This window comes from Anser anser, assembly GCF_964211835.1.
Source record: "Anser anser genome assembly, chromosome: 16".
NCBI classification, from domain to species: domain Eukaryota; kingdom Metazoa; phylum Chordata; class Aves; order Anseriformes; family Anatidae; genus Anser; species Anser anser.
The window spans coordinates 6,708,073-6,724,322 of record NC_139737.1 but is presented as its reverse complement, the minus strand read 5'-3'; the positions used below and the strand labels follow the sequence as shown (position 1 = coordinate 6,724,322).

The 16,250-nt window shown below is 38.3% G+C and overlaps 1 protein-coding gene across 4 annotated transcripts in view; it reads right to left on the bottom strand.

The window, feature by feature from the left end:
* Positions 1–16,250, bottom strand: part of CBLN4 (cerebellin 4 precursor) — a 117,342-nt gene that overhangs the window by 63,590 nt on the left and 37,502 nt on the right. Inside the window, exon 5 of one of the 4 annotated variants that reach the window (XM_083801591.1) lies at positions 731–2,285. The exons of the other annotated variants lie outside the window; for them this stretch is intronic. Coding sequence (XP_083657717.1) covers positions 2,172–2,285 — 114 coding nt within the window. The 3' untranslated portion in view covers positions 731–2,171. Of the gene's footprint in view, positions 1–730; positions 2,286–16,250 lie in introns of those variants that run through there. 4 annotated transcript variants of the gene reach the window in all.

Genomic DNA, 16,250 nt, shown 5'->3' with positions numbered 1-16,250 from the left:
AGATCAGCTCAGATCGCCTGTTGCATCTCCATGGGCTTGCCATGGCCTGCCCATTAGTTCTGTACTCTCAAGGTTCGACAGTCTCATGGCTGTGGCTATTGAGGTAACCAGTAAAACAGATTCCAAAAAAACAATCATCTGTTACTGTTGTCACCTGCATGACCTTCACTAAAAAAAAAAAAAAAAATAAAATAAAATGTTTAAAGTATTAGGATCCACATTATTTCCCCTCCTGTTTGAAATAGTAAACACTTTTTTGCATCTCAGACATTTTTTACTCTCATCTGAATCAAGAGAAGACTACGCCTGCTTCTGTTTTGGCACCTCAGAGTCTCATCTGTGTCTCTATGTTGAAAACTTGTCCATAGTATTTGCTCAGAGCACAGTCCTATTGCCACTTCATCAGTGAAAGACTGGATTTTATTTAGGCTTCCCCCCCCCCCCGCATGCAGAGTACTGTATGCTGCGTGTCAGGCTGGGAGGTAGCTCTTTATGTATACAGCATCCAGAAGATGTTGTACAAGCATCAGATAGAGCAGCTCTTTTCCTTTTCTTTCTCTCCATTAGCCTCCAGTGTATAGTACATTATATGAAGTTCTTCAAATCATGGCTTAATATAAACCTCAGAGTTATGTTTGTGTCTTCGCATCCTGGCCACTGAAACTAATTTAATTTATCTGTTCTGCTTGATCTGAGGAGCTTCAAAAATGAGTGTTGGCAAATACAAGTCACAGAAAGAAAGTAATAAAAGTTAATTTTGCTGTTAACAAATATCACTGTTGGTGAACAAGAATTTATGAAGGTCATTTGGGACTCTGATATATATTTCATTGCTTCAGTAGTTTGATAGGGATCTTTTTGTTTTACTGTTGCTGTTCTAACTGAGCTTCATAGAAGTCACTTCTTATTAAACTTTCAGTAAAAACATGATATTATATATAATGGACATTTTTAGATGAAACAAACTAGTGAAGATACAGGGGGTGAGCTCCATCAATTGTATAAACCATTCTCTGTTTCAAATGTTACCCCTCTAACAGCTGATTGAGTTTAGAATATACTTTTGGAAAAGGAGAGTTTGAATTTGAATCCTGATGCCATTGCATGGTTTAAGAGGTCTCATCAGAAAGCCAAACAACATGCAAGATGATGATAAAGTTATCCGAGCATCTATCCAAGCATGAGGGTGAAACAAAGAGCTGCAGGTTTCCAGCAGGGAGGGCTTTCAGGGTGCTGAGAGTACTATTACAGGATGTGTTGACATACTTCAGCGTTACAGATGAGAGTAAAGAAAACCATAACGGTGCTGTAGCTGCTGTATAAATAATCAGGGCACTGAGCAGCTTCAGAAACTCTTGAATACAATTTTTGAGCATCTCCATTCTGTACAGTGGCCCCCAACTCCAACCTCTGCATGGGAATTGGCTCGCAAATCATGTCATCCCTCACTGACAACTAGAACTGATCAATGGTGTTTATGAGATAAGTGAAGACATTCCCATTTCCCCATTGTTTTTTTTCCTTGAGATGCCACCATAAAAGCTCTGTGCAAACCCCAACTTAAAGAAACATCAATACTCAGGCTCAAAGAAAAATCACAGTCTGATCATTTTACATACCAAAACATGGGTGGCAGATTGAGCATTGCTATGTTGAATTGAAGGTACTGTTTGCAAGGGGTTTTGCTTTTGAATTTCCAAATGTTTGAGTATATTTTAAGTTCCGTCTCTGCAAATTATAAATAAAGTTCCACTCAGACTGTGAATCGTTGCCTTTATTGGTATAGTTCTCATATCTGAGGTATTTTTCTTTATAGGTGAATGCTGTATAATTAGGCAATCTGTATGGCAGCTGAGTTATGATACTTGAAAGTGATTGCAATATCCAGATGAATATGCTAACGACCTTCATGAAAAATGAAAAATCATCAGTCAGATATTGCAGTAGTCAGAGTCTTTACAATTAATGATAATCAATAATAAATAAATAGAGATAGGTAAATTTTTTTTTCCAACAACATTGGATTGCTGATCATGGAAGTTTGCTTACTAATCTGTATTTGTAGTTACCTCACAACATTGTAGTAGTCCTTCATGCTGTGAGAATATCAGTCGTCAAAGGTTTTGAAAAATATTGTCTTCTAGTATAAATAGTGCTTATTTGACCACTAACTAGATCTTCTCTTTCCTTGGTTTAATTTCAGCAGTGATAACCACATCTTGCTTCTGAAATTTCTGTGGCTCCATCAAAATGAAGGGAGCCTTCTCACTGAGTTTAGTGATAAACTGGAAAACACAGACAAAAAAAAAAAAAAAGGAAAGAAAAGAGATATAACCAAGGTTACTTTAAACCAGACCCCACCTTGTTTAATCTTAGTTATTGAGTTATTTCCTGTGGAGATATTTCTGAAGTATGTATCTCAAGTGGGCTCTCAGATTTCTCTCTAACACCATTCTGATTTGCGTGTGCTCACTCTTAATGTGGAGATAGCTGTGAATCAAATCTTCAGGCCAGAACTCCTGAAAATGACATTTTAATACAGAAATTTGAAATCTTCAGTAACAGGTGTATGATGTATGATTTTCTTTTCTTTCTTTCTCTCTTCCTTTTTTTTTTTAATGAGTGTTACTTGAATGTTGGCAAAATTAGCTATACATTTAATTGAGTGAAAGTGAAGTTTAAATCAGAGCCTGATAACTTTGTTCAGAAGAATATGTTAATAACTTGACACTCCTGCTAATGTTAATTAGATTATTCTGAAATAGAAACACATGTTTCTAACAGTTGGCACACTTTGTCAGTATATGAACAACAATGTTTATCTCCTTGCTAGTTTCCTGATCTTTCAGTATGAATAATTGAAACATTTTAGTACTGGAAACTCAGTATTTCATCTCAGGCCAAACTTAACACATTTCATTTTATTTTTAGGCAGAAATGCAGCAATACATCAAAATAATGAGAGTTCATAAATCCATGGATATGCTTCTATGATTGCTTCTGAAAGTATTTGTATGAAGAAAGCTTTGACATCTTTTCTGTGCTAGCTTATTAAATGGGTTCTTCTAAACATTTTCCATCTAGGCTCTTCTTTTGTTTAGAGCTACTGAATCAAGCAATTCATCATTTATATTCTACAAAGATACAGAACTGTAATCAATAGAAGTTGAGGGCACTCAGTATCTTTCAAATGCTTATAGAACTTCTACGTATTGTATGCAGAATTTACTGCTTTAGGGGCAGTCCCAAGGGATTGAGTGATCAACCGAAAGGATATACTTATAATTTTTGTCTTCCTCAGCAATTTGCCATACTTGGCATGCAGCCACTTTACTGTTTAAAGTTCAGACCCCACCAGCCCCATTTATCAAAAAATCCCTCTCTATTTGAAAAGCAATCCCTCCATCATTGTTTAGCCTATAGGACACTCCTAAAGTCACACTTTTTAGCAGAATCCATCTCTGTATAAGAAGTGAAATCTGACGGATGATAAGCATGTGTTTAGCTTGGCAGTTTAGAAATACTTCTGGGAAACATTTCTGTGACATTATATCTTTGATTCCAGCAGAGAAATTGGCCTCAATTTTGAGAGGTATCAGAGAGATCTTGGCAGCATACATAGAGCAAACACCAAAGGTTCTCTTGTGCCATTCCAGAACGAGCATCCAAATCCAGACTTTGCTGTTACTGGGCTCTTGTTTTGGTGCTGTTCTTCAGTTCTAACCTACTTTACTTTATGTGGGTTCCTTTTCAAAAATCAACATAATGGCATGTCAGACTCCCTATTACAAAGCCTTAGAAATGGTACCTACTTCTGTTTAGTTACTTCTCTCCCCTCAGCTCAGAGACATTAATTTTTGTTAATTTCTACTGCAAACTAAGATTGCTAAGGTTGGCTGGAATTTGTGCAATCCTTTGATCAGTGACTTATTAATGGGTTCAGGACAGCTTTAAATAGTGACAGTTTCCTAATTTTACAGTGTCTTATTCCCAAAATGTCCCAAAATATACCACGATGCAGTCATGTTCAAATTTTCCAGCACTTCAAGTACAGAAGCTAAAATGTTTGTACTGCCAGGTAGTGATCAGCAAGTCATATGTACAAATAATGCTGGACCAGAGATGTTTTAACCCAACTGAAAAGTCTCTTGGCTTGCACACAAAATATGGGGACAAAGTCTCTTTGGTCACACTGAGTGACTCTTTCAACTGCAATGCCACCTTCAGAAAAGACACATATAATGTGTTTTGTTTTTTTTTTGTTGTTTTGTTTTGTTTTGTTTTTTGGTGGTGTATTTTTTTTTACAATGCTACAATTCTGTGCTGAAAAGCAATGATGGCTTGTAAATCTGAAGGGGGGGGGGGGGAATGCCAAATCTATTTGGTTTAAAGAATTCATAAATTTTATCTGACTTCACCTCTGAAATGTCACGTTTCTTCAGCAGCCCTGAACTAGAACTATACTCGGATCCTTTTTGGATCAAAGTCTCAGGTTTGCTTTCAGTGTAAGGGTTTTATGTGAAACCTCAAAGAAAAAGTCAAAAACTGAAACTTGGAAACCATGGCCACTTTCTCCCTTCAAACCATATTTTTAATTCACAATGACCCTTAATATAAGTGGAAATGCCAAAAGAAAAAAATATATATATATACATGTATGAGTTACAGACATTTTTACCGAAAACTGTGTGAAACACCTGGGGAAAGGAGAAGTGTGAGCTTTCCAAAATGAAGTTTTACATACACAGCCCAAATGGCAACTGTCAGATCAAAACACAGAGAGCACCCTTAGTGTATTTCTGCTTACTCTGATCTTGGATTATGCCAAATCTGAGCAATGTGCTCCCAGGCAGCAAACCCAAGTTGTTTTGTGTTTCATTGCCTCTATCAGGAGGCAAGTTTAGGACAGATTTGCTTCCTTGATCCTTTCTCAGCTGAATGTCAATATTTTCATTTGTTTCAGTGTTGTCCATTGTTTTTTTTCTATCTACAGAGGAGAGCAATGTAACAGAATAAGTCCTTGAAGGTTTAGTTCTTTTTCAGGATTCTTAATCAAGGCAAGAGATACGCTCTTCTACATTTCCAAACAAGAAAGTCAGAAAACGAAGTCTGACACCTTTAGGGAATTAGATAGTGATTATGAGTGAACTTCTATTTCCTTTAACGAGGCAGAAGGAAATTGCCTCTCTTTTTTTCTGAAACACAAATTTCCACTTAGTATAATACCAAATTTTGTTACCTAGCAATGTCTCATATAGACTTAACAGCTAGTTTGTAATTGTTTTCTTTTATCTGTGTGACTAATGAAATGTTCATGATAAAGGACTGTACTAAGAGGTAAACGAGGATATTAGGAGTTCTTATATTTCAAGAGTTTTATATATAAAAGGTGGAAATTAAATTAAGTTTCCTTCTTCCACAAATGTATATCTCAGCCCTTGTTATACTTCATATATTTAATTAACATGATAATATATTTTGCATCAGTTGTAAAATTATTTTAAAAGAAAGTAATTTCTTCTGGGGCCTTATTTGGCTTGTGAACTAAAAGATGTAGTGATGCAGAGATAATAAAAAGGTCTGTTGGGAGAGTGGTCAGAGCTTACTGTTGCAAGTTTATTTAAAACTCTAGTAAATTCAGATTAAAACATCTCCACAAATTAGTGTTTTTTTATAATTGTGGTTACTGCATTAATAGCAAAACCTGAACCATTTTCCTGATGCCTTTCCCTTACTTAGCTGTTACAATTACAGTCACAGAATTCTGCTCGGAGTTTCATAAATCCCAGAGCAACACACTAATGTATCCATTTCCTTTATCTCCTTTAGTGTAGTTAAAAGTAGAGCTGTCTTTTCAAAGACACTGTGATTGGAATGACTTATGCTGACCAGTTCCAATTTTCTCTCCTTGTAAACTCTATTTAGTGTTACAAAAACAATTCAAAGGCAGATTGTAGGTGCCACACATCTCCTCTGACCTTTAAATCAAATTTAGTATTTCACTCTGTAGTAGGCCAGCAAGCAAAACTTGACAGCTTAATAAAGTGGAAATTTTAGGCAATAAATCTAAGAATTCCTCCATCATTCATGAGAAAGGAGATCAGAGCTTTGCCTTATTGTTGAATATCTCCCAAACAAGAGCTTCTGAAACTTGGGTAGAATAAAAACTTGCATTGTAAGAAGTGAATTCTCCTGCTCTAAATAATATATCAAGGAGTATCCTACTGTCTGCTTTAGCTGTGGAATAGCTTGCATGACATGCAGCAGTCATTTTGAATAAGATCAATTAATACAACACCATGATTACATTATCTTTGATGAACTTCAGTGCATGCCAATCCCAAAAGAGCTCCCTTTCCTCACAGAAATAAAAGCTATACTGAAGGAAGATATCTGGTCAAATACCAAATAATTTGGGTCGAACAGTGGAATAATGTTACTCCTCATCATTCCTATAAAATTATGTTACCCTGCTGTGGACTGTCAGTGCGTGGAATTGTTGTCAGTCCTTGTCAATAATATCATGGTGCAGATATTTATGAAAATAGCTGCACTTGTTCTACTGACAATGCAGTTTTACAGAAATACCTTTTTTTGACAGTGATATGTGCCCAAGGTTAAGGGCTTCGTGAAAGGTGTGTGTGGTAATGACAACAGGAAATGCTTTGCTTTGGAATTAAGGGCGCAACAAAAGCAAAAGAGAACAATTAAAACATTCAAGACTGCAAACAATTAATACCATTTATGGATAGAAAATAAGTCTTCCAGGTACAAAACTCCTAGGTCACAGAAGGTCTGGCTTTCATTCAAGGAAGCATGTGATTGCATAATTGATCTGAAGTGTGTTCTTCGGTGACTTGCTAAAGCAAAACCTGATGTAGCATAGAACAGGCAAGAATGATGTTCAGCTGTGCAAAACGACATAGCATCTAACTGCCTCTCACAAAGGCAGGGCTTTGCCTCGAACCCTTCCCGTCACCTACCTAGGTTTGTTGCCACATTACTACAGCCACTGTCTTTTTATTGCATTGCACGTGCTATATCCCATTAGATTTCTCCCCAGATTTTATAGCCTGTGATGCTATGGCTGGAGTAAGAATTTTTTACAATTTTTCATAGCTGGCACTCAACCATAGGCTAAACTACTCTGAAAAGATATTTATAGCACAGTTCCTACGAAAAATGGACCGTAGTGGGCAGATGTGCGTGAGGCTGGGGTGTTGCTGTTGTGTCTCTTTACAACTGAGGAGGTTATATGAGGTGGCTGGTATTCTAAAGTCCTCCTTGAAGAAGGCAAAATTGAAGCTCACTGATTTCAGGCATTATACCTGTCTGGGAATATGTGTTTTGTAAAATATCAGGAGTTCTGAAGCAGACTTTTTTGTTCTGCAAGAGAATGAAACTTGAATCTTTTGAAATTTTTCAGAAAAGGAAGTGAGATCTGCCCCAGTTAGCCATAGCTCTGCAATTAGAACATTTATCTGGACATAATCAGGCAGGGTGGGATATGACCTCAGGGTTTCTGTGTCTTATGTAAGTTCCTTCTCTCTCATGTTTTGATTAGAAATTTTACACTGAACTTGGAAAATGTTCCTATTTCAATGAGTCAGCATGTTCTGGTGGGAGAAAAAAGGAATTATTTCACTTTCCACAGAAAATTTTCATCTTCAACTCCTGGGTGAACCAGCCTAGCAGTATCTAGAGTGTGATTTTTCAGAATGAAGGCAACATCTCATACGTGTTATGTATCTGCTTGATTTGTGTTTCCCTGGAAAAAACTGCTTAGCTTAGAAGGGAATGTAAAAGGATCATGAATGCACTCTGCTCCATGTAGAAGGAACTCCATGGGTTTTTGTGGACTTTCACAGACTCTAAGTTGTAGGCCAGGGCTGGAAACCTTTTTGTTTTCTTTTCTTTTCTTTCGTTTTAAGAAATGGCAGTGTCATCACATAGACACCCTCGCTCCTATATTCTAAGTGTTTAAAGCTGGATTTAAGTAACTCCACAGACCATTTTACAGATCTTTTGTCTCAGGATGAATTTTCTTAGTAAGATAGAGAGGACATAGGATTCCTGCTTGCTTGTCACATTCCTCTTTAATTCTTTTGAAATAAATCATTAGGTACTTGTGTAACAGTAGAACTGTGAGTGAGCCTAGAAGATGTACCTCTCTGTGTCCCCTCTTAAGAATAAAACCAGGCTTCAAACCTTACAAATATGTTCTCTATAAATTCATGGACTTCACTAAGGCATTAATCTTGCAGCAGGGATTGGAAACCATTATCCACCATATGAGTCACTTACACTGAAAGTATCTGATAAAAATAGCAAAGGAATTGGAATTTGCTTTTATCAGTTTCGTGTAAGTGAGAGTTCAGATGGGATCCATTGTTACTGTGTTCATTTATTGTCTATTATTAGCAAAAAATCCACTACTTCAATGGATATATCAGTAGCAATGTATGTAATTACATTTCTTTTTTCCTTTTTGTGCATGCATGAAAGAGGGAGACTTACACTAAAAGACAGTAAAATCTGCACTTAGGAAGGGACAGGGATTCTTCAGGGAGAAGCACAGTGCTCCACCCCCCTATACTTGTAGATGTTAAAGACAAAAAAAAAAAAAAATAGTCATCAGGAGTGAATTAAACTCTTCCAACAATGGAGAATCCAAAACCTCTCAGAAACCTAGCAGGGCTCCCACTGATTCTTCATGAGTCTGGAAGGACCCAGGGATCTGTAAGCAGCTGTTGGGTGCTGCTGGCTGCCTGGGACAATGGTGTGTGGTCACTCACCCGGCCACCTTGGTGGGGAGCCACTCACCAACATTCACTTCCAAGCCCAAATACTAGCAAGCCCACTGTGTGGAGACAGCAGGTAGAACTGTTTTTGGCAGCTCTAGTCACTTGCATGGACAAAAATGAGTGCCAGAATGATGGCCCGGTTATTTTGGATGCATATTGTAACAAGGAACTCTGAGAGGGCTTTTTGGTGAAGGAGAAAAGGAGAATGAGGAAGATTCATACATATATCTCTCAGTAGAAGGTTGAGGACCAAAATGTAAGGTATGAGACATGTCTGCTATTCACACAGAACATTAAAATAGACAGTCAGTGTGGGTGCTTGGAGAAAATGTTGCTGCTAGATTTTATAGGATTCTTTCAATTTTTCTGATCATTGTTTGTTTTTAAACATTTACAGTTGCAGAAAATAAAAAAGAAAACAACTAAAAGCACCTTATTTTATTACAGAAAATACAAATTGTCTGTCAACTCACCCTGCATTTCTACAGTATAATGCAAATGGGAGAAAAGGGCTTAAGTTCTTTCTTTTGGATATTATTCATAGAATAATAACAGATGAATTTGCTCCCAAAGTAAAGATATATTATTTCAAATTGGTCCTGTATTTAAATATGAAATGAGCTGGCATTTTGTCATGTCAGCTAATGAAACTGCTGGGAAAAATCTGAGGATGAAAAATAGACAATTAAATGGTTTCTTTGAAAACAAAAGAGGGATTTGCATATCTCTTTATAATGATGAGTTTGCAGTTCTTTTCATCGAGGGTACCAACAAAGTGTAAATGTAAATCTGTAATGTGTCTGAGATCCAGAGCACTTCAGGTTACTTGGATAAGAGTCCTTTGTGTTATTGCTGTCATCTGCAGACAGATGCCCCAGGCTGGGAAACACTGAAAAAGTAACAGATAACCATTCCCTTTCATGATGCCAGAACTATAATTCCATCAAATATTTGGTTTGCAAAAAAGGACCGTAAGACATGCATACAATGGATGCTGCTAAAAGCTCAGGATTCATTGCCTTAGGCATTTGCAGTAATTGTAACATATTCTTATACTTTAAAAAGGAGATACTGCAACTTATGAGATTTTAATGGCTCCCACGGCATGTTTCAATGTAGACAGGTATAAAGACAAGGCAGAGGAAACGCTATTCTAGGACATACCCCTGCTTGGTCCAGTCCTCTGCACAACAAAGGCAGAGGCTTTAGGAGTTCAACAAGACTTGGGAGGCTGTGTTGAGTCAGATGGGCTGTAATTTAGGTGAGATGATGGCTACAGAGAAGAGGAAGGTTTTAAGGAAATCAAGAGGAAAAAAATGTTTGGTTTTGCGTGGTGCTTCATTACATTCAGCTATTGCAGCATTGTCTGGACAACTCAGTTGTAATCAAGATCTGCATGCACTAGGGGAAAGCAGGCACAGGACAGCAGATAGCCCTTAGAATAAAGTTCTATTTAAAAAGAAGCCTAGGATAATATGATCGCTTACAGGATGACGCAGTGGCTTGCTATGGCTAACACAGTAGGGGCAAGGCTGGGAATGAAGACCAGATCCAAGGCCATGTCACCTGAACTATTCACTTTTGCAGTTTCAGAAGGGATTTACTGACATCCTTTTGCCTTGGATACAAAAATCCACTGTCTTACTGTCATAGAAGCATTAATACCTGAGATACAGTTTCACGCAGCCATACAGATGATGGATATTATGTGTCTTCACAAGTTTGCCTTGCTAATCTTTCATGGTTTCCTAGGCAATGAAAAAGGAATGTACAATGGACCACAGATTTTCATTTAGTTTGTATTCAACAGTAATGGAAGTGTATATATTGGCAATAAAAGAAAGAATGTAGAATCAGAAAATAAATAAGATACATACGGAAGTCAGCCAGTACTGATGGCCAGAAAACATAATTTTTATCTCATTTTTAATGTGGGATTGAAAACAACCAGCCACAAAAACAAAACAGAAAGCAACCCTTTCCCAAACAGAATTCTCTCCAGTTTTACATGGGAAAAAAAACTCTTTACAGAGACATCAAATGGGCATTTTGGCTTCTGTTTTTTCCCTTTTCCTGGAAAAGAGTCAGATGCCAGATTCATCAACTTTTTGTTGAAAATTATATTTTCTCGGTGAAAATGATGGTTGCTAAACCACCATTCTCATTGAAAATTCTTGACTGTCTTCATCTTTTTACTTTAACTTCTTGCATAAACTTCTGGGGAATAAGACATTGACTACATTTGAAGAGTTATTTTAAAGCACTAGCTTTACTTAATATCATGGAACCTAGACCCTTCAGGTCCATGGAAAAAGAAAAGATTAATGAAAATTAGCTGATCTCCAAAAGACCTTCAACAATATACTGCTGATGTCTGCCAAGACTTCTGCTAATCAACCTAGCCATTTCCAATATAGCTTGATAGTCAAGGCTTTAGAAAAGGAGACACAGAAGTAATCTGAATAGTTTGATTCTTGTAGAGTGTTTAATGTAAGGGTTTGTACCAAATACCTGTTACATTTGCCCTCAAGAATGTGCTTCCATGCAACCTTTCAATATGTATTCCTTTAAGGATGGTTCTAAATCCTTGCTGTTCCACTGACCCCAGTGGCATTATTTCTGATTTATCTGGGAGAAAATAATATAAATTAAAACCCAATGTATGTAACCCTAGGATTTTGGAAATGGCCTAAAATCAAAATCTTTGAAAATCTGCATGTGTTGTGTAATTTTGTATGGGACTTGAGTTCTTTCATGTATTTGACTGTTGGGTGCTTGTAATATAAAGTCCAAATCTCTCCATTTAGTCTCTAGACAGGAAAAATGACTGACTTTGAAAAAGGGACAGAACTGAGAGGCAGAAGGACGTTTAGGTAGCTAAAGATACATATATTGTGATGGACAAAGAACGGCTACTGGCAGAGTAGGAAATTCCCACTGAAACTGGGAAATAGGAGTTGGACTCAATGATCCTTGTGTGTTCCTTCCATCTTGGGATATTCTATGAAATGCACTGGGTGCCAGATTCTTGCTCTTCTGAAAATCCACTAATCAGCCTACCTACTTTCCTGATACTGTGGGCATCTAGCAACAGGTGACAGCGAAAAAAATACAGCCTCTGCTCTTGAACTACTGAGAAACTGTGAATCATTCACAGGTTAACCATCCCTGCACAAGGTGCTTACACACACCTTGGATAAACAAACATATTGACGTTCTGCTTCTCCATTCTAAACTAAGCACTAAGCATTACCAAAAATATGAAATTTCCAAATTGTTTCATATGCAGAATTCCCTGCTGTAGTTGGGCTGCAACTCACATATACAGAGCAATAATTATAACAAGTTCTTAACTAGACAAATGCCATTAGCGTATCACAGATGAAGAACACAACACAACCCTGGTGGCCCTACCTAATAGCGCATCTCATTCAGCATGGCATGCAAACTCTGGAGATACACACTGGCCTTGGCAATATGTCATGGTCTTCCAATTATAGGTGTTAAATGTGAAATTAAAATTTTATGAAAAACAATAAAATTGGGATTGGATTTGATTGGGGTTTCTTGTTTTGTTTTGTTTTTCAAAAGTACCATAATTTAGATAGGTCTGTTCTTGGCTGTTTGCTTCATGCCTGAAGCCTTTGTTCAGTCTCTAACAAACAGTACTCAGGGAATACTGTAGCCAGCAAATGGATGAGCTTTCCTTTTTTTAGATGTGATGTAACATCTCTGATTTTGCAAAATGTAAGTAATTATAATTAGTCAGATTATTACTGTTGGCTTTTTTTTTTTGTTTTTTTGGTGCATTTGAGATATGCCTGGTATCACAGTGTAAACCACTCTAATATGACAGAAGCTAAGGATTGTTTACATTTCTTTCCAAAATTATTGCTCTGAGCAGACATCTTGGGGGGAATTCTCTGTATTGACTACTTAGAATAGCTGTAATGGCTGTTTCATGTATTAAGGTGTGAAACAAACCATATAGCTATTTCTGTGAATCTCCTAGTAAAGTCTAGCACATTCACAGTAGGTAAGATTTATTAGGCTGGCAATTGTTTCAGTGTGCCAAACTTTCTGATCTATATGAAGAGCCACAGATGTCAAACCTCAGAGCTACATGAAAGTCTTGTCCCTCATGGTTTGCCCAGTGTCACACAGAGAGCAAATGGGCCGCTTGGGGAGGGAATGCCAGGCATGCCCCATTATCAACCTGCTTGGATTGGACAAAGAAACATCACAAACTTTTCTAAGATCTCCCGGATTAAATTATTAAACTACAAACACTACGTGACCCCTCGTCTTTTTATCTACACCAGTTTCCCAGGGAGCGCAGTCCTTGTCTCTTTGAACTGCTCCTTGGCTCGGTGGAGGCTGTGATCTTCAGCTAATTTGCTGCCAGCACTGTGCAGAGGAGGCTTCCAGCCTGCTGCCAACTGTGCCTGTTGGCATGAAAACCCCTTTCCCTGAAAAAATGCACACACATCAAAACAAGGGAATGAGAGGGTAGTTGGGTAACATTGTCAAGAATTTTCCTTCTATTGTGAATCATGAGCCAGGTAGTCAATCAGCCCTTACTGATCCTTGGGAAACTCCAGGTGAGTGCACAACTGACAGTACCTAGTGCTGACAAGTCAAGTAGATGAGCCCTAACCATCTGTACGAGCTGTGGAAGAGAAGCTCTCCAGCTTCAGAAGCAGTTTTCTGTAGCACGGTCTCAGCAGGACCTTCTTTAAGTGCTGGCAGAGATTCAGACTGTGTCTGAGTATGCAAAAGACACTTCTGCACCTGGCATGTCAAATCACCCCATTCTCAACAACAAAAAAGGCTCTGGCTAAAGAATTTGAAACCAGCGTCTAAAACAGATTAGCACAGACTAGCTTAATAAAAAGCAGAATATATATTTTTGCTGCTGACATTTGCTAAAGGATTGTTCTGCTCTTGGATGGCTTTTAGAGCAGAAATAGAAAAGCTCATTCTGCCAAAAAATGCTTGAATGTTGTATTGAGCCAGATAACTACTACAAATTCCTTCACTGTATGTTATACCTTTAAATCTCTAAGGAATCCTCGGGCTTTTGAGGTAGACAACCATTTTGTATTCAAGGCGCTACAATCTCTTGTAGATATGTAAAACACTGGGGGTTTTCTTCAGGATGTTTTCTCTCATTTTGAGCCTGGTTCCCTGAGGAAATCCTCACTTTGGGGGGTGGGTGGGAGGTTTACCCATGTACATCTGTCCTTCTGTGTTCACTTCTAAGAATTTGTTTCATTTCAGTTTTCTCGGGGGGGGGGGGGGGGGGGGGGGGGGGGGGGGAGTTTGCAGCTTATTAAACGCCAGAGAATCTACAGCAACCAGCAGCATTATAAACACTTCAAGATTCAAAATACTGGAAGAACTTTACACAGACATACAACTTCCTGAGCTCCAGAAATTCACATGGGGGGAATTTGTGACCTGAGAGAAAACAGCTTTCAAACTCTGAAGACACCAGGCACCAGCCAGGAGATACATCTGAGGCTGCATGAGGGCCTTAACCGGTGAGTCTGGGGACTGTTCAGTGCTTGGGGCTGATGGGATTGGAGGGAAGAAAAGGATGGTGGATTGCTTTAGTTCCTAGCATTCAGAAATCACTATTGATGGGAACTGTGAGGGGCTGGGTAAAGCCAGGCTGCTCAGGACTCTTCTATAAACGTAGCAATGCCAGACTCCAGGGGCTTGTCTATGCTAGAAAATATTGCAGGGGATCGATATACATCAATATATCTAACTCAGGAGATGGTAGCTACATGCAGAAAGTGGTATATGCAGATGACAGGAAACCTTGGTAGAATTCAGGCGGAGTTATTTAATCAGGCAACACAAATCCATAGGAATTAGAATTCATTAATTCTAGCATTCAGCAACCTGCCTATTTTTGACTCATTTTTTTCACATTCAGACTGGATTTAAGAAGCTGCTTCTCATGAAGGGAAAAACACATACACCCTATTCTAGATTTACAGCACATTCCAAATTCTTTGAAGCTAGAATATTTTTTGGCTTTTATAAAATGTATGTTCAGGGCCACAGCATATTTCTCTGTCTTATTCCCTGATCCTTCAAAAGGCTAGGCAATAATTATTTTCAAACAAGTTTCCTTACTACCTGATCATAGAAGGCTCTGACTCTCTGTGTTAGCATTGGGAAGGATGAAATCTGCAGGTTCATTTTTCGTACGCTTCCTATGAGTCACGTTCCTTCATTAACACTGACAAGTGGATGCTTCTGTTGGTGTCCCAGCTGCAGCCTGCTGCAGTTCTGCCTTGTGGCCTTTCCCATCCTTCCGTCTTCTTTGTACAGGCCCTCATCTTCCTTGGGAGAAAACCAGTGCTGGGAGGAAGCTCCAGTGCCCACCAGTGCTTGGGCTGCTCGGCGGAGCAGAAGCACAGCACACCTGGTGGGCATGTGCTGGGGAGCACCGCTGGGTGCTCAGCGGTATCCACAGCAACTATATGAAACAAGGACTATTTCTTCATCAAACTGCCAAAATAAATAGCTACTAGGAACTATTATAAAGTTTGTTAGGAGGAAAATTAATTGCAAATTGTTTTTTGCTGTTGCTTTTCCCCAAAGAAACAGACTAATAAATCGATTCCTAAAGTGTCAAGTAGAGGACAGGAGGCTTTTTTTCTTCCTTTTATCCCCTCTGCTTTCACAGGCCTGACCTCACCTGCTAATTCTGATTTCTTTCATTGTCTTCATCCCAGGGCACCAGTTCACGATTATTGGCAGATTGCAAGATAAAAACTCAATAATCTCTCTTGATACTTTCCCCCTCTTCTACCATCTGTTTCAGTATTAGTACTTTCTATTAAGAAAATACCAAATCCTCATTATATGTCTGCAAGGAGTTTCACTTATGAGAGAGCCAATTGGAACTGCGTGCGTGACATCATATAAAGGGATATGATGCTAATGCTACTAATGCTCGGTGGGGCTTTATCCAACCCCACTGAATCAGTGTTCACATAGGCCTCCCTACACGGACCTGAACAGCTTCAGTGTTACCCTTGGTAAGAGTCTTCTAACGAGCTCTGGTAAGGTAATAAATAAATACAAACAAATATATGAAACACTACATGCAAGGCTGGTGAATTACTTAGCATTCTTGTCAAGGGTCCATTCCTGTCCAACTGTGTTTGGGGAAATCTGTCCAGAGATAGTGGGAAGGTCAAATAACCTGACGCTAGCACTAATACACTGGGAGAAAACTTTGTGTGTCCTTCTTGGATTACCCATCTTTGACTCTGGAAATAGAAGTAAGAAAGGAAGTCAGTATTAACTGTCATAGATTAAGTGAATGTTATTAGAATCACCCTTGTTTTCCATTAAATGCGTGTCAGTGTTTGACTAAACAGATATTTTTATATAATTCTATATATCTTTTTGCTCTGCAGACCA